Below are 19,847 nucleotides of genomic sequence, written 5' to 3'. Positions count from 1 at the left end.
AAACAAAAAAAATAAAAAATAAAAAATAAACGTTTTTCCTGACCTTCCATTGCGAAAATAAATGCTTTCATCAAGTCACAAATGATCAACAATTACGTTTCAGTACATGGCATGCACTACAGTGGACACAGAAAGTTATGCCACAGCACATGTGTGTGAGTCTGTGAGACACCCGACACCACCGTTTGCATGGCTGCAGTCCAGAGCTCTCTCCTCTGCCCTCTCCTCTCCTTAATCATAGTATTAGCTGGTTAGCTACTTGGCTATTTCTCCTGCTGTTTCCCAGCTTCACTTGAAAGTAACATTTAAGAAACGTATGACAACAGCAGACAGCCAAAGACTAAAGTAATATTTGTCCGTCAGTAACTAGAGGAGCTGGCTTTTACGCTCTGCTCTGTTCCTCTCTCTCTCCACACTGCTCGTCTGGTACGGAGAGTCGGAGACACGCAGCATGCTGTCTAAACAAGCAATTTAGCTGCTAGCCACGCCTCCAGCCGATCTACAAGCCCACAGCCCGTCGATGATACAATGTAGTTAGGGCTTGTAGCTTAGCTTTTTTTCCCAGCCTGTTATAGCATCTGAATTTGCACAAATAACGTGCTTATTATTTTACAACTATACATTTTATTTAAAAAAAAACTATATGTAAAAAATGTAAAATATATATATATATATATATATATATATATATATACATTTTATATATTATATAAACTATTCGACTATTTTCGAAAATGAACAATAATGAATGAATGAAATTCGAATGGGATTTTAGAGGCAAACTGACAGGCCTAATGTAGGCCATAGCTGGGCCAGATGTAGGCCACGCTTCAGAGCCCATCTTGTAGATCTGCTATTTTTTGGCAAATGTTCCACCCCAGGATAATGGATTTTGATTATCGCGATGATATCGTAAATCGCGATTTCTTTTGTCACAATAATCGTGATGTGACATTTTCATACCGTCCCATCCCATAGTAGTAAATAATCGTAAAGTAAACGGTCGCAGCCCTACTGGAAAGTTAACAATTCTGCTGGAATCCACCGTTTCTTTCCACCTTGCTCTATTGCTCACCTCCTCTCTCTCTCTCATTCTCTGCCCATCAGTATGTCCCCTCCCTATCCTTTGTTCTTTCTTCTCATCTCATCTCTCTACAAGTGTCCCCCCCCCCCCTCTCTCTCTCTCTCTTGCACCTGCTCCTCTCTCTCTCTCTGGTTTCTCTTCCCTGACAGACAGACAGACAGGGCTGGGCAGCAGTGGTCCAATTCGATCGATGGCCGCTGGATTCCAGTAAGCCGTTTCATTTTGACATCTGTCGCGCTGCCCAGCTGAGGAGATTTACCTGGGGATCAGCTGGAAGCTGTATGGATATGTGCACATGCATGTGAGCATGGGGTGTCGCACCAAATTCTGGGCCCTGGGTACAAGGATTCACTCACATGTTGTGCTTTAACTATTGAAAAATAGCAGATATACAAGCTCGTAGATCTGCTATTTTTGAAAAATCGTGAAAATGTCTTTTTTTGGAAAAACGTATGTTTCCATGTCCCCAAAATGATACGTATTTGGCCACGGACCCCCATCTCAAAATTTTAGATACAAATGTTTGTTCTCTGTGCCACGCTGTGAGCTTGTATATCTGCTATTTTTCAATAGCTAAAGTATAAAATAATTAAGGCCCCTCCACCTTGGGCCCTAGTAACTCCCCGAGCTAGAAAGAACTGCAGAGTTCTTCCAGACTACGCGTGTTTTTCACCCAATATTTCCCCCTAAAATGACCCAAATAGTCAACAGTATTAAAGTGATTTAAACATTTTAATTTAGCAGATAATGACGGCTGGCTACAATTTCCTGGGCGTACTGGGCCATATGGACGCTAGTAAATCACCCCTGCAAACCTCATCAATAACATTTTAATTATGAATTTAGGTCACGTACAGTAACTCAGCATTCATCCGTCTCTATTTGGCGTGGTTTATTCACACCTCTCTTGCTGTGTGATTCATTATTTGATCTCATCTCTCTCTGGATCGTGTCTGCATTCATTCAGACGGTTTTTAAGCCATTTAGAACGGGTATTTTATGCTTTAACTATTGAAAAATAGCAGATATACAAGCTCACAGCGCGGCACCGAGTGCCGCGCTGCAAGCTTGTAGATCTGCTATTTTTGAAAAGTCGTGAAAATTTGAATTTTGACAGAAATGGCCGATTCTATAAGTGTCTTTTGAAACCTTCTAAGGTTTTTTTTAAAAACCTATGTTTCTATGTCAGCAATCTGGCCAGCCATCGTCAAAGAAAAGCTCCTTTTCACTTAACTGGAGCTCAGTTAAGTGGTTCTCAAACCTTTTCATGTGAAGGACCCCCAAAATGATATTTGTTTGGCCACGGACCCCCATCTCAAAATATTTAGTTCCAGGGACCCCCCAGAAGCAAAATCTTTAGTTACAAATGTTCGCTTTGAATATACATATATTCAAAAATTTGCAAACATTTTCACGACTTTTTCAAAAATAGCAGATCTACAAGCTCGCAGCGCGGCACTCGGTGCCACTCAGTGAGCTTGTATATCTTCTAATTTTCACTGGTTAAAGCATTCAATAATTCTGGGCCTAAATGGTTTAACATGCTCCGGTCCCTCTGCTTCACTCTTACAAAGCTGTCTGGCTCTTAATCTAATCAGTACAAGATGCACATTCACACCGCTCAACCAGGGATGTGTGTGTGTGTGTGTGTGTGTGTGTGTGTGTGTGTGTGTGTGTGTGTGTGTGTGTGTGTGTGTGTGTGTGTGTGTGTGTGTGTGTGTGTGTGTGTGTGGCCCATTCTTCTCACCATGTAGAAGTATGACAGACAGCACCCGATGGTCCAGAATACAGAACCAGTCTTCACTGCTTTCACCTGAGAGAGAGAGAGAGAGAGAGAGAGAGAGAGAGAGAGAGAGAGCATTTTAATTTTAAAGTGGCATTTATTAAAACCTCCAACTCACAACAGAACAAATATTCATCAATCCGAAAACACATTACCAGTAAGACTCCCTAAATCGGGAGATAGGCGACCGTCAGGTTGCATGTAAAAATCGGCCTGATGGTGGCGCTAAATGTGACAGGTCCATGTTGATGACATGACTGTAGACATACTGTGTAACGATTTGCGTGATTTTAAGGAAACATTTGTAGGAGCAGTGTCCAAAAATGTGTTTTGCAAGAATCGGCCTCATGGTGGTGCTAGAAGAGGGCCATGTGAGAAATGGGTGGAGATAGTTGTTTGGCAGGCAAGGAGTGTGTGTGCGCAAATTTTGGCATGGATCGGGGCAACGGTGGCAGAGATATGATTAGGGCAAAAGTGTGACGTGTGACTGACTGACAGACAGACAGACAGCCGGTGGAGGTTTTGATAGTAACTGCGACCTGACGGTGGCAATCAACAAAGACATAATACAAAGAAAAAAGGATAAGTGAATCACCAAGAGAGAGGATAAGGTTACAGCACATCAGCCTCATATGGAAACCCATAAATGCATTCTTGTCCAGGGAGAGCATCGTACAATGAATCCATTCTGCACAACGATCATTTCTTCCACAATGACATGGGAATGTACACACAACGTATCTGTAGTTCAGTACCACTATGTTTTATCATTTGTTTAGTGATTTAACCAAGAGAGGTTTGACATTATGGACTGTGAACAGACTGCTTGGTGCTGCTTACTGGATCCTTCCGCTCACACAATAACATTTCCACAAAGCAGCTTTCTAACAAAGACGGACGCACTGGTGTCACACACGCACACGCACACACACACACACACACTTTCACCCCCTCGTTATCCAAAAAGGACGTGCAGCCAAAGACACACACACACCGACACACAATTATTTTTCTCATTTCTCTCTCGTACCTTTATTCAACTCTCTACCTCCCAGTGCCATGGTCCCATTCTCCAAAGTCACACACTTTCAGAACACACACACACGCACACACACAATACTTAAACACTCTCTCTAAAACCCACTCACTCACAAAAGACACATACACACTATGTCTCTCTCGCTCTCAAACACACACACACACACACACACACACACACACACACACACACACACACACACACACACACACACACACACACACACACACACACACACACACACACACACACACACACACACACACACACACACACACACACACACACACACACACACGACTGATAGAGTGGTGCAGTGATGGGGGCTGGTATCATATCGAACCATGCTTGAACAGCCCATCACAGTTCACTTCATCTGCTCTGTGCGTGTGCATGTGTGTGAGTGTGTATGTGAGTGTGCATGTGCACGTGCACATGCGTGTGCGTGTGATTGATGGATCGGTGGTGTAGGGTGGCAGCATGTGTCCCAGTACCCTGTAGAACTCCTGCTGTTCCAACCAGCCAGCCATCAATCTATCAGACAACTTATAGGACATCATCAACGCTGTGCTCTGTGCAAAGCAATAACTTATACATCATATTATAGAAGTATATTTGAGCATATACTCAAAATGTCAAAATATATGTAGATATATTATAAGAAATACATACAGATCCTTCTTGAAAAATTAGAATATTGTGTGAAAAAGCATTGCAGATGCACCCCAAATCATAACCGACTTCGGAAACTTCCCACTGGACTTCAAGCAACTCTGACTTCAGAACGTTGATATTTCTCTATTATAAATCCTTGTTTTGTGTGGTCTCGTGTAATATTGTAATATTTGAAATATGGACTTTTGATATTCATAAGCTGTATGCCATAAAAATTCAAAATTGTAACAAAAAAAGGTTTGGAATAATTCACTGAATGTCCAATGAATCTTTCTAGAATATATGAAAGTTTCAAGAAATATATGAAAGTTTCAAGACAATTTACTTTTACACAATATTCAAATTTTTCGAGAAGGATCTGTATATACAAATATATTTGCAAACATCCATATCTCTATCTAGGTCGTCCTCAGAATATTGCACAGAAATAAAGGAGTCTGTATGAATGATCTATATTGTTAGTAGTCGGGCAGAAACCTTGTATCTCCATATTTCAACCTTTTATGTTATTTGGTAAAGAGTGTTGCAATAGAGTACAGGGGTTGACGCCAACGCCTGCCCACTTAAAACAAAAGGTCTGTTTGAGAAACATGACGAGATATCTGTCTTTTTTCAGATTCTTGAACAGGACTAGAGTCCGTCTCCCTCTCTCTCTCCCCAAGTCCCTCCCTCCCCACCCACACACACACACACACACACACACACACACACACACACACACACACACACACACACACACACACACACACACACACACACACACACACACACACACACACACACACACACACACACACACACACACACACACACACACACACACACACACACACGAGCTCTGTTGAAAATAGCTGATCTACCAGCTCACTTTATGCAGCTGAAGACATGATGAGCAGCACCCAGGCCAGCTGCAACTAGTTATAAATCAGCGGGTTTCATTTTCGCAAAACATCAATGTGAATCCGTTTGCAGGATCAATCTCCTTCTCTCCAGAGAAGATCAGCTGCTGCAATCGCGGCTGACTCTTTCTGCTTGCAGCGAGCCAGCGACCCACACAACGGAACCCATTTACATTGAAAAACTAGCAACATCACAGCAAGTAGAAGGTAACAAATAAGTTCAAATGAACGGTAATTAAAAATTCGCAATTTTACGATTATGAGGGCAAGTGGCCATGACCTGAGGGCAAGTAGAACATGACCTGTACTTGTCCGACGGGCAAGTGCCTCTGAGACCTTAGTGTCAACCCCTGGAGTAGTGTCAGCTTGCAGATCGGCTATTTTCACTATTGTTTTCTTTTTTTATAAAATAACAAAAAGGGAACAGTTTTGGACATAAAAGGTTTCCAACAGCAATGATATATTAATAGTTTTGATGCAAAATACTACAAACTTCTTTCGACATTACCCACTTTCATGATAGACAAAATCTTTTTTTTTTTAAAGAAAAGAAAAGTATACATTTTCAAGAATGGCGAATCTACAAGCTCTGAACACGCCCTTGAGCCATAGACTGTATAAAATATATGGACAAAGCGAAGCCATTGGTTTCTATGCAGCGCAAAGGACACAACATGGGTCCTTGGCATGGGTGTTGCCATCATAGATTGTAAAGGCACCAAAGGATGCTATTGGCTGCCAATGGTCACGTGCAACCGCAGGGATACATGGGAAAATGTGGTCGGAGCCTCCCGAAATACAGCACACGAAGAAGAACACAGCCGGCTGGTATCAGTTTAGTTGGCCACGCCCCCCACAACTTTATCATTTATTTTAAAATAATTTGGACCAAATTTCGACAAAACGCATATGATGGTGATTGAAAGGCAATTTTTAACTAGCGATAGGAACCATAAAGTATTCATGAAAATGTTAATTAAGGTTAGAACACTAAAGGGGAAAATGAATGGGGTCCAATGGAGAACAATTCTTTTTGCGATCGGCCGGGGGGGAAAACAGCGCAACTAGCGGCTCCGTATTGGAGTCATTTTAAATCGGCAGAACTATGCCCCTGCCTTGAGCCAGTGCTGCCATCTGACACCCAATAGCATAATGGCCTTAGGGTGGCGCTAGAGGATAGTTCATGGGGTCACTCAAACTAGTTCACACGCAAATAGTTCAAAGAGTTCACCAATGAGGGAACATGAATGTGTTCAGCAAGGCAAACTGCCCATTAGAGGCTGAAACGACTTGCTAGATGAAAGGATACTAATTATCCTTTCATAATTGATTAAATCGATTAACTATTGCAACCCTACTTTCCAACAGAACTGAGTGCTACAGTAATGCTGCAGCATAAACTAAGGATTTTGGTGTTAATTTAACCCAGAAAGTTTACAACTGTAAAGAAATTGAGCCTAACAGTTTGAGAGATCATTCTCAGAGTGAAATAACCATTAACATGGTAAAGTAGTTACTGTGTAGGGGTGGCGAGCTCATGAATGTGTCATACGGCCTTTCCATGGCAATTCCATGGCCAGTAGTTTTCAAGACATGGGACAAATCCCAATACTCCTAACGGTCACACACTCCACTGACGCCTTAGTGCCGCCTCCGAGCGAGGAGGCGAGTATCAGATGTGAGTTTGCAGGTTGGACTCATTGATAGCCACAATCTATTGCTCACATTCCTGCCTACTCGCTCAATCCTCCAGCATGTTGTATATCGTCGTTGTCGGGTGAAAACCTTGTATGTCCAAAACCGTTTGTTTTGTATTTATCATTTTAAAAATCATTTAAACTAGTGAAAACAGCCGATCTACAAGCAGACAACGCCTCGCACCACTGTCGATCTGCTATTTTTGGCTAAAGTTCTCAGAATATGGACGCTATGGTTCATATAAAAAAGGAGAAAAAAAAGTTTCTATCACACAAAGATTTGGAAGACCCCCTGTAGTAACTCTGAGGACCCCTTAGGGGTCCTGGACCCCCTGTTGAAGACCCCTGAAGTAAGGTATTATAATTTGGCTGGGGGGGGGGGGGGGGCACTGGCAGGGGAGAGCAGACGAGCACAGACACAGAGAACACAGTCAGTCACACCTCATAGACAATTAGCAAGCTCTGTCTGAGCAGCGAGCGAGCCGCCTGCCGCTCTCAACGTGTGCGCGCGTGTGAGTCATGTCCACGGCCATGAGCCTGACAACACGCCACCATCCTCCGTCCCTACGCTCCACTTGTGACAACACCCACCACCACCCACCCCCCCCACCCTGCACGGGCAGCTCCAACCCTCTGCTACACTTGTGACAACACGAGTGGTGCTAATTAAAAGCGTTGTTAAGAGAGAAAACAATGTAAGGCACTGTGTGGAACGCAGCGCGCCACGCTGTGCAGTGTTTTATTGCTAATCAGGGTTCCCACACATTTTTACCAATTAATTTCCCAAACATTTCCAGAATATTTAACCCAATGTCCAGGACTATTATGACAATAATTCAGCTCAATAACAGGTTGCTTACTCCCATGCGCAATGCCCAAAGACAGGCAGTGTATGCCAGTGGTTCTCAACCTTTTCAGGCCGTGACCCCTGAAATAATCATATTTTAACTGGGGATCCCGGCACCCTGAAGAGCACTAAGAGTTGAGGAAATTTGTATAACACGGTTTTATTGTGAAAATAGCAGATCTACATGCTCACAACGCCTCGCGTTGCGAGGCGTTGTGAGCATGTAGATCGGCTATTTTCACAATTTCTGCCTCTAATATTTGACAATTTGGCCAATGTATAATGTGTCATTTCAGACGTATTAACAAAATCAATAACCAAAGACAATGCATAGCTATTTTTTTTCCCAGGACCTTCCAGGACCCTTGATCAAATTCCAAAACTTTTCCAGTACTGGAAAAAGTATTTTTTCTAATTTCAAATTATTTCCAGGAATTTCATGACCGTGGGAACCCTGGGTAATTCAATGTTTGGTTAGACGCTCAACTTATGACGCCACGCACATCGCGCACATGGCTTATCACCTCCTCTACAGGAGTTCAACGGGTTCAGACAACGCTATTCATAATGTATGCACGCAGACTCCTTCCTTTGTTAAAACACCCGGTTGTGACACTGAAGCGTTCGTTGTCGACGTGTGCATCTTGGGGGTTGTTTGCATGTCCGTGCGCGTTGAGAGGCGTGACCCTGCTCAGAAAAGATACGGGACGGCGGCTACCCTCGTGACCGGAGCAATACAACACTGTGTGTGTGTGTGTGTGTGTGTGTGTGTGTGTGTGTGTGTGTGCGCGTGTGTGTATACACGCACACTAAGTGTCTGCGACACTGAAAATGCATGTGTTAAAAAGACCAGCTCTCCTGGGCTATGAGAGGATTCAATTATAGATTAGGCGAGGGAGGGAGGGATGCGAGCGCGCGCACACACACACACACACACACACACACACACACACACACACACACACACACACACACACACAAAGTGGACAAATTGAAGCAGCAGAATAATGAAGGCTGAGGCTGGCGACCACAAGGCGAGCCGACAGCGTCTCACCATGTGGATGAGGCAGGGCTGTGGCACCAAATTCTGGGCCCTGCTGGGTACAAGGATTCACTTTGATTATTTTCTGCTTTAACTATTGAAAAATAGCAGATATACAAGCTCGCAGCGCGGCACCGAGTGCCGCACTGTGAGCTTGTAGATCTACTATTTTTGAAAAATCGTGAAAACCTGTGCACGTATGTCTTTGAATATTTCAAATCCTAAGGTTTTTTGGAAAGAAATATATGTATGACTGTATGTCAGAGTGCTGCTCAGACCTTTTCACGTGAAGGACCCCCAAAATGATATATATATATTTGGCCACGGACCACCATCTCAAAATATTTAGTTCCAGGGATGCCCCCAGAAGCAAGATTTGAGTTACAAATGTTCGCTTAAAAAATACATATATTCAAAGATTTGCACACATTTTCATGACTTTTCAAAAATAGCAGATCTACAAGCTCGCTGCGCGGCACTCGGTGCCGCACTGTGAGCTTGTATATCTGCTATTTTTCAATAGCTAAAGAAAAAGATTATTTTGGGCCCTAGTAACTCAGTCCCACTTTCCCCCCCCGGGCCCTTGTGACGCCCCTGGATGGAGGTGAAGAAGAGACTGATGGAGGGACCAGCGTCGGCGGCGGGTGGAGGAGTGGAACGAGGGAGCGATAATGAGATAACGAACGACAGGGGGATCGAGAGAGAGAGAGAGAGAGAGAGAGAGAGAGAGAGAGAGAGAGAGAAGAAAAGTAGGAGAGGGAAAGCAAAAGAGAAAGAGGGGAAAGAAAGGGAGAGAAAAGGTGCAGAGACAAAACGTTGGTAAATGAGACTGATAGTAGGAATCGCTGAAGCGTTACGGGGATGATTGTTTTTCAGGGCTGCTGCCAGATAGGTACCACCCCCCCCCCCACCACACACACACACACACACACTCCACAACCTCTCAGCCAATGACATATCACCTTGAGAGGTATGATGTCTGTGTCAGGGAACATCTGCCCCCTAGCTGCAGATGTGTTGTCCACAGGGACGTGCTGGGCCCCTGATTCAGCCCGGGAAAAAGAGTTGTAGAGGCCCTCATTGCGAGCTATAGAGAGAGATCTCTCTATAGCTCTGCTGCTACTCAAAGATTTGCCATTTCAGATCATGACAAGTGACAAGCCAGTGGGCCAATTACATGAGTTATATTTCGTCGTTGTCGGGTGGAAACCTTGTATCCAAAACCGTTTGTTTTGTATTTATCATTTAAAAAATGATTTAAACTAGTGAAAACAGCCAATCTACAAATAACGCCTCGCGGTGCGAGGCGTTGTGTGCTTGTAGATCTGCTGTTTTCACTACTTTTGTGCAATGGCCTTGTATGATGAAGCAGGGCTTTGCTTTGCGAAAAAAAAAATGCACAAATTTGAAACTTGGAGATACAAGGTTTCTGCCCGACAGTGACGATTTACTTTGTTGGCCTCCCAGCCCCCAAAATGCAACGAAGGCCGACATTTTATTTGTATTTTTTTTCCTAATGGCCGGCCTGGACCGGCCGGGAATGAACCAGTCGTTCGGGAGTTGTCCCGCTTTTCCCAATGGCCAGCACATCCCTGGTTGTCCAAGCACATCACTCACACACTGCTGGATTACTGTACTTTAGTCAAGTCGCTTGTGTAATTTCGTTAAAGTTTTCGGGGGATTATGAAAACTACCGTATATATTTTTGGAAACTTCAGAGTATAACAAATCAGAAAATCCATGATTCCATTTGCAAAATCCCTAGGGGAATTTTTGACAGCTGCTGAAAGTTTGTGTCTCATTCACTTACTATACACTATACTATAAAGGAAAATAAAAAACACCAAAAATGTAGCATGTGAGGGGTCAAACTAGAGGTTTTAATGATTCTGAATCCAATGCAAGCATTTGTTTTGCATGATAAAACATTCCTTGGGCTAAAAACAGCCCCCACGAAACTCTGAAAAGTGATGACTCATCACTAAACCATAGTTTTGTCTGCTTGTTTTTAGCCCAAGGAATGTTTTTTTGTGCAAAACAAATGCTTGCATTGGATTCAGAATCATTAAAAAACCCTAATTTGACCCCTCACATGCTACTTAACCCTGCAAGGCCCAGCGTTGCTTTTTGGCAAAAAATGTTAAATCATTTTTTTTAAAATGTTATAATTAGTTTTCCTGTTCTTTTTTCACATTAACATCACCATTAAATCCTATTGTTTAGTATTACAATGCCATTGGCCACGATATTTGCATATAAATACCCCCCACAGAGACTGACATTCACACCAGAAGTTGAAATTCCAGCGTCTGGACGAACAACATCTCATGTTTTAACTGAAGCTATTCCTCACTAAAACATAAGTAAAATGCCTGTAATATATTTTTTTTCGTGATCATTAGAATGTCTAGAACATGTGCATATGTTAATATTGTGAAAAATATCCCCAAAATGCAAATTAGAGCATGATTTATGATTTATGGCTATAAAACCTTACAAAAACATTATTAATTTTTTTAAATTACATTTTCCTGTGATTAGGACTCCTACAACACCATCTGATTTTAAAAAAAAATTTGGCCAGTAGAAATTAATTTGGGTCTTGCAGGGTTAAAGCAGATTTTTTGGGGTATTTTTTTCCTTTATAGTATAGTGAACGAACCATTCATGTTTGGACATATTGAACTGGACTACTTGTGAGAACCAGTGGTGGAAAGTATGTGTACTTAAAAGAGTAGTTCACCCCCAAAATGACTTTTGAGCGGTGGTCACAACGCTCCTATACGTGGCCGTGTGTGTGGGTCTGTCTGTCTGTCTGTCTGTCTCCGTGTCTGTATGTAGCCTACAGTACCTTTTGTGACCACACATGTTAAGGGAGGGGCGCTGTTGTTCAGGCCAGGCCAGGACGGACGGACGGACGGACGCACGCACGCACGCACGCACGCATCCTGGAATAAATTCCTTACCAAAAAAAATCTTCGCCAATGTGTTTGCAAAGGTGTCTAGTAACACATCTCACAAAGACTGAAATTCAGTTTCCCTAGGAAAATCTTTGACAGCTAGGGTAATTCTGGGTCTCATTCACTCACTATACACTATACTATAGGGGGGAAAAAATCACTCCCAAAAAATACGCTTTAAGTGGGATGTGCAAAACCGGTGCGCAGCTAAGAATAACTCTGGCATTACTCCAACCTGAATGTGGGGACATTAAAGGGCCAGTTCACCTCTGGGACAACCAGATCTTATTTTATTGTTGTTTGGGACACAATCAACACAATCCTGAGTTATTGTTTTATCTGTGTTATGAGATATTTTAGTATTTCAGAATGAATGATGATGCATTTTGCATCATATGACTCATCATGCTGCATCATATGATGCAAAATGCATCCTCATTCATTCTGAAATACTAAGATATCTCAAAACACAGATTGAACACAAAAAATAACTCAGGACTGTGTTGATCTTGTCCTCAACAACAATAAAATAAGATCTGGTTGTCCCAGAGGTGAACTGGCCCTTTAAGGCCCTCACAAGTATAGTCATACAGGTGCACACACACGTGCGCACACACACACACACACACACACACACACACACACACACACACACACACACACACACACACACACACACACACACACACACACACACACACACACACACACACACACACACACACACACACACACACACACACACACACACACACACACACACACACACACACCCCAATGGTGGAGGTCCTCAATTGACTTCCTCAGGAAATAAATGAAGTCTTTTTGGTATTTTCTTAAAGAGCTCCGGGGGAGATGAAGACGATTAGAGACGGTTCTTTAGGAGATAAAGATGATTTGAGAAGACGATACCTCTGGAAGGAGGATACATTACAGCTCGCTCTCTGTGACATTTCATTTCACATGCATTTCTTTAGTCGCTTAAAGAGGCAGAGGCACAATTTGGTCAAATGTGCATGGTTTTGTGTTTGTTTAGGCCGGGGGTCAGCAACCCGCGGCTCTAGAGCGGCTCTTTAGCGCCACACTAGTGGCTCCCTGGAGCTTTTTAAAAAATGTATGAAAATGGAAAAAGATGGGGGGGGGGGGGAAATGTATTTTTTGTTTCAACGATTTTTTTATCGTCACTGTCGGGCAGAAACCTTGTATCTCCACTCCAAGTTTCAAATTTGTATATTTTTTTTTTTTGCAAAGTAGGCCTAAAGCCCCGCTTCATCATAAAAGACTGACGCACAAAGGTAGTGAAAACAGCAGATCTACAAGCAGGCGTTGTGTGCTTGTAGATCGGCTGTTTTCACTAGTTTAGTTCATTTTTGTAAATGATAAATACAAAACGTTTTGGACATACAAGGTTTCTACCCAACAACAACGATATATAAGGCTTTTATAATTTTTTGCGGCTCCAGACAGATTTGTTTTGGTTTTTTTTGGTCCAATATGGCTCTTTCAACATTTTGGGTTGCCGACCCCTGGTTTAGGCTCATATATATACATTGGTACAAGGCTATATCCACAACTACTTAGCACCTCAATTAATATAGCCAAGATCCCTTCCAGCAACCCCATTAAAGATTGCCTGGAGCCGCCACTGTTTAAGTATTCAATTAGAATTTAAATTTCCGACTTCCCACAAAAACATATAAGGGAGCGCATCAAGGACAGCTAACCGTACACGGAGAAACCTTCTTGCCTTAAGGCCTGTCACGTTGGCAGCCTAGAACCAAGACCTTATTAAGGTCTCCGGTTTCCCAACACTTTCTTAGTTTCTCTGAAATACAACAACAGAGAAAGACGTGTGGATAACTTGTCGGACGCAGTAGTGACGCCCGCTGTTCCGCAGCGATCGGGTATGCTGCTTGGCAACACATCAAACACGATAGACCTTAGGAAACGGCACCATGTGAATGCGAATATCACTGCTGCAGCGCATATGAAACGGCACCATGTGAAAGTGAATATCACTGCTGCTAAGAAAAAATCAAATCAAGGCTGCTAGCCTGCTATACAGAGAAAACTTGGCAGACAGATCCTCTGCTTGTGATGATGGTTTCCTCAACAAAAAGAACATCTCTTGACCCGCAGGTCAATATTCTTATGTGGCTGATGCCTCGTCGTGACAGAATCTTCAAAAGCCTCATTAAAGAGATTGTAACCATGGTAAAACTGGTACAGTATTGTATATGTTCTTGTGCATACATTTATTCATGGCTTAATTTGACCTGCTTGCTGCAAGTGTCAGTATTAAAATAGAGTTGGAACAGTACAGTAAGTTATCATTAAGGCTTTGTGATTCCATTAACCAGGGTGAGGAGGCAGCAAGCAGCTCTCCGGGGAGAGAACATTCTTCTTGTTCTGGTGAACTCTTCAAGCCACAGGTAGGAATAGAAATAGGGATGGGACGATAATATTATCGTTTATCGTGATAAAAAAACTCTCACGATAATCGTATCGTGGAGATTTAATTCATCGTGATATCGTCCTCCGTCATGCACTGGGATCAATTCACCTTTTATTTGCCGAGCTGCGTATCCGGTACCATTTAAACCCTTTATAATTGGTAAAAGGTACTTTTACCAATTAGGTATAATATACGTACTTGATACAGTCTTTTTTCCCCGCTCTCTAACAAATCTCTTTGCCAAAAAATAGCAATGTTCCGCCCCAGGATAATGTATTTTGATTATCGTGATAATACCGTAAATCGCGATTTCTTTTCTCACAATAATTCATATCGTCCCATTCCTAAATAGAAAACAAGCCTATTTTGCAGCTGGTAAAAATAGAGGTTATTTTATACAAAAAAAGATAAACGACAAGACAAGATTTGGACCCTAATCAGAATGACAGCCTAATCAGAATACAAATACCTAATGTAAACACCTTCAAAATGGAAAGGGACTGTTGTGATCCAGTCTGATCTGAAGGAATTTTCAATCTTTCAACCTTCTGATAATAATCAGAGATCATATCGGATAATATGAGAAGATATAAACATTATTATTCAGATTGTTTCTCGCCGGTTGTTATTACTTCTGTGCATCTTTGCACGTTTGTTTCAAATTAGAATAATACATCTTAGTGTTGATAGAACAGGATTTGTCGCCTCAGCGTGCAGCACACAGCCATCCATCCGTAAACATTTATTTTCTCGGGGACTATATAGTATAGTAGTATGCCTTTCCATTAAGGTGCATAATTTCATGAATGTCCGTGACTTGATTAGAAAGAACATCAGAAACGCGAGAGGACATAATGTCTTTGTCAAGAAAAACGACACACACAAAAAAATACTACTTTGTGCGTGTCAAAGTTATAGTCTGATGAAATAATGTAAATGAGGATCATATTTATTCAGTGTCCAAGTAAACATATTTATGATCAGAATTTCAATTGGATTGAAGAAATATATTGTCCATGTATAAAAAACACGGTTACTGGATTGACAATTAATACCCAACGATCATTAAAGGAGTAGTTCACTCCCAAAATTACTTTTTCTTCTATTGATTACTCATGCCATGGAGACTTGAGTTCAATGATGTTTTTTTGTTTTTTGGTGCAATTCTATTGCAAGAAATTTACCCCCATTGATTCTGGATGGGGACCCAAATCCATTCGGGTCCCCTTTCGGAATCAATGGGGGCAAATTTACTATAATCACATTTTTGTCTTAGGAGTGCAACAAATACAAAAACACATTATTGAACTCAAGTCTCCATGGCGTGAGTAATCAATAGAAGAAAAGTCATTTTGGGGGTGAACTACTCCTTTAAGTAGGGGCTATAGGCCTGTGACACTACTTCTTTAATGAGGACACTGTCCTGTGTGTGGAGTGACTGATGCAGATTTACAGGAAGGCACTACTGAATTCCAAATGAAAACACACAGGCTGTCAGGAGGACAGCCAGCTCTCGTTGTCTGGAAAGACATTATGTACATAGAATATTCAAATTCTGTCTAGTTTGTGTCCGTGCAGTACACAGTGTGCCTGCCTTGGGCTCTTATAGTGAGTGCAGCTATATAGTGACGACTAGATAAGATGTCACTATGGGTTGTCACAATTATTACATAATCGTCTAACGTAGCGATTATTTTTCATAACCGTCATAATCGTTTCCATGTTGAAACATTTTCATATATTTTTTTAAAGTAAAAAATCGCGTTGTGAGGTTGTAGATCGGCTATTTCCTAAAAAGCTTTTCCAAAAAGCCAAACAGAAATGTAATTGTCAAGGACAAAAACATAATTAAATGGTTAATCGCAATTATTTGAGTGACAATTAATCGTCATGTAAAATGTCAGAATCGTGACGGCCCTACACTATAGATTAAGGCAGTGGTTCTCAACCTTTTTACACCAAGTACCGCCTCAGAAAATATCTCCAAGTACCACCATAATAACTGATGTTAAAATACAGGTGCGTAGACCCATTTTTGTTGCATTTCTAAGCCAATAATTTGATGACCGTGTCATCGGACAGATTCAGCTACTACATTTGTGAACTTCCCATGCAAACTGATGACATTTCTAATGTGATTCATCCGTTCTCAAATCCTCCATTAACGGCTAGGTGTGCCCTCATGCTCAGTTCAGCACGGCTGGACAGTCCATTTCAAACAATTGTTTGGTCAGAAGAACTACCCCGATCCATGCCAAACTTTGCACACACACTCCTTGGCTGCCAAACCACAACCCCCACCCCTCATTTCTCATATGCCCCTCTTCTAGCGCCACCATGAGGCCGATTCTTGCAAGACATTTTTTGACACTGCTCCTACAGATTTCACCCTAAAATCACGCAAAACTGGTACACAGTATCTCTACAGTCATGCCATCAACATGCATCTGTCCCATCTAGCTCCACCATCTGGACAATTTTTGAAAAACTAATTTTTGTACACAGCTCCTACAGATTTTGCCCTAGAATCATGCAAAGCGGTACACAGTATCTCTACAGTCATGTCATCAACATGGATTTGTCCCATTTCCCATATTCCCTCCTGTTTGGCCACAATTGCCTTCCAAAGTTTGTGTATGCGACCTGACGGTCGCTTATCTCCCGATTTAGGGAGTCTTACTGGTATTCATCATGGGTTTCATTTGTAGTCCTAAATGGACAGTGTTTCAAGTTGTCTGATTGCCATAGAACTAATGTTCTACGCCAATCAGAACACCTGTGTTGGTCCTCAACATGGCTGGTGTAGGACTACAAATGCAACCCATGAATAATATAAATATTTCACTCCACAAGTAGTTTTTTTCCCCCATATTTTTGGGAGACTCCTGTGTGTACCACCAGAGGGGGCCCATGTACCACCAGTGGTACACGTCCCACAGGTTGAGAACCACTGGATTAAGGTAAAGGATGTGATGGTCAAATCAAATTCCCATTGGCTGAAGTAGATTAGCTTGTCTTCGTGACATCATGACAAGGATTAAATGACAATTCCCTCCAGACGGGAAGGACTGCTTGGGGTGTGAACGTGGCAACGCGAGGATTTATGAAGTCTTTCCCCCTGTTCCATGGAGGTTATGTTTGTTAGTATCGACTGACCGCATCTTTAACCACTTCAACTCTATAGACTTCGTTCTCTGAGGTCCCCCAGGCTTCTACTCAGTTGGCCCTATCCTTTATCCTCTCTACGTTAAAGCTCGTCACCGGAACTAGCCAACAAGCTCACACGCTTGAAGATCAGCGATTTTTGCCAAATGTTTGCTTATTTTCACTGAATGTTCGCTTACATCAGTGTTGATTCTGTCGACTAAAACTATGACGAAAAATGTTTGTCGACTGCGTTTTTTTTTTTCACTGACAAAAACGAAATAAAAACGAAATAAAAACTATGCTGTGATGACTAAAACTAGGACAAAATATATTGACAATTTCGTCAACAAAATAAAAACTAGACTAAAACATTAGGGAGGGACTAGTGGAGAAAAGAGTCATTTTTGTTTGGTTGCTCTCAGGACGCAGCGCGACGCGTTGTGAGCTTGTAGATCGGCTATTTTCAGCACGCAACCAAGCAGCAACCAAACCAGTCATTACGATGCCATCAAGGCCTGCCAAAATACATTTCAGTTGACTAAATCAACTGTAGATTTAGTCGCCTAAAAACGTATGATATTTAGTCGACTAAAATTAAGACTAAAACTAAAACTTTTCAGGTGACTAAATTGACTAAATGACATTTTATTCAAAAGACTATGACTAAAACTGAATCAAAATGTGCTGTCAAAAACAACATTGGCTTCCATGCACCAGGAATGTGATGGCCAAGAGAACAACAGACGTCTGCTACGAGTGATGAACCGTCGAGTAGGAGTCATCAGGGATGCTGAAACTCAGGTGAGGCACATCTGTGTGCCTCACACACCAAGCTAATTGAGCCATGAATATGTACGGCCAAATGCACTAGCTGGAGGCACAGGAGAGTACAGATGGATCCAGACAGGGACGTGCTGGGCCCCTGATTCAGCCCAGGAAAGAGTTGTAGAGGCCCTCATTGCGTGCTATAGAGAGAGATCTCTCTCTATAGCGCTGCTGCTACTCAAAGATTTGCCATTTCAGATCATGACAAGTGACAAGCCAGTGGGCCAATTACATGAGTTATATTTCGTCGTTGTCGGGTGGAAACCTTGTGTGTCCAAAACCGTTTGTTTTGTATTTATCATTTTATAAATGATTTAAACTAGTGAAAACAGCCGATCTACAAGCACTGTAGATCTGCTGTTTTCACTACTTTTGTGCGACAGCCATGTATGATGAAGCAAGGCTTTGCTTTGTGAAAAAAATGTAGTTTGAAACTTGGAGGTACAAGGTTTCTGCCCGACAGTGACGATTTACTTTGTTGGCCGCCCAACCCCCAAAATGGAACGACATTTTATTTTTAATTATTTCCTATTGGCCGGCCGGGACCGGCCGGGAATGAACCGGCCGTTCGGGAGTTGTCCCGCTTTTCCCAATGGCCAGCACGTCCCTGGATCCAGATAAGAACATTATATATGCACACGATTGATTTGGTTGTGACAACACCGGGACAAGCATCCTTGTCATCACATTGTTTGAATATCAAACATACACGTCTGTAATGCATGTCTTATTTTGTACATATTCAAATTCTGTCTGGTTTGTGTGTGTGCATTATGCACAAGTGAGCAGCATCTGTGCATAACATATTATGTATGTGGGATTGTGGGCACATCTGTTTGTGTGTGTGTGTGTGTGTGTGTTTGTGTGTGTGTGTGTGTATTTGTGTGTGTGTGTGTGTGTGTGTGTGTGTGTGTGTGTGTGTGTGTGTGTGTGTGTATGTGACTGCCATAGGCTCTAATACTGATTGTTCCTTGCTTGCTACTCTGATCAGAAAGAGAGAATACATTATCCGGCACCTGCCGCGGAACTGCCGAGGCAGGCACCGCCGCACGACCGGCAGTTCGACCGACAGTCGTGCTGCATCGTCGGCGATAGGACCAGCGGCCGCCTCACGGACCGGCAGGTAGGACCGACATCGCTGGTAACTGCCGCGGCAGCCACCACCACACGGACCGGCAGTTTACCGCGATGGGTTAAGGTTAACTCTTATATGCCAACAGTGTGGAGACACTCCAAGCCTAAAACCTTATACTCTCAGACACAGCACAGGCCATCGGCCGGCCAACTTGGTCACGGACAGTGGAGCAACTTAATCAGATCAGTAAGCGTTCAACAGGGGCCATGAAACTGACAAGGAGCCCACTTCAGTGCTACTGTATGGCTCATACACACGC

The 19,847-nt window shown here is 42.5% G+C and overlaps 1 protein-coding gene across 1 annotated transcript in view; it reads right to left on the bottom strand.

The window, feature by feature from the left end:
* LOC308292482 (dolichyl-diphosphooligosaccharide--protein glycosyltransferase subunit STT3B-like) overlaps window positions 1-19,847 on the bottom strand; it is a 257,198-nt gene that overhangs the window by 91,243 nt on the left and 146,108 nt on the right. The window contains 1 exon segment of the mRNA XM_080734821.1: window positions 2,832-2,897. Within this exon segment, the coding sequence (XP_080590947.1) occupies window positions 2,832-2,897 (66 nt within the window).

The sequence above is a fragment of the Nannobrachium achirus genome (assembly GCF_963921795.1).
Source record: "Nannobrachium achirus genome assembly, chromosome: 10".
NCBI lineage: Eukaryota > Metazoa > Chordata > Actinopteri > Myctophiformes > Myctophidae > Nannobrachium > Nannobrachium achirus.
Note: the sequence above shows the minus strand (reverse complement) of the source record. Positions and strands in the feature narration are given on the sequence as shown.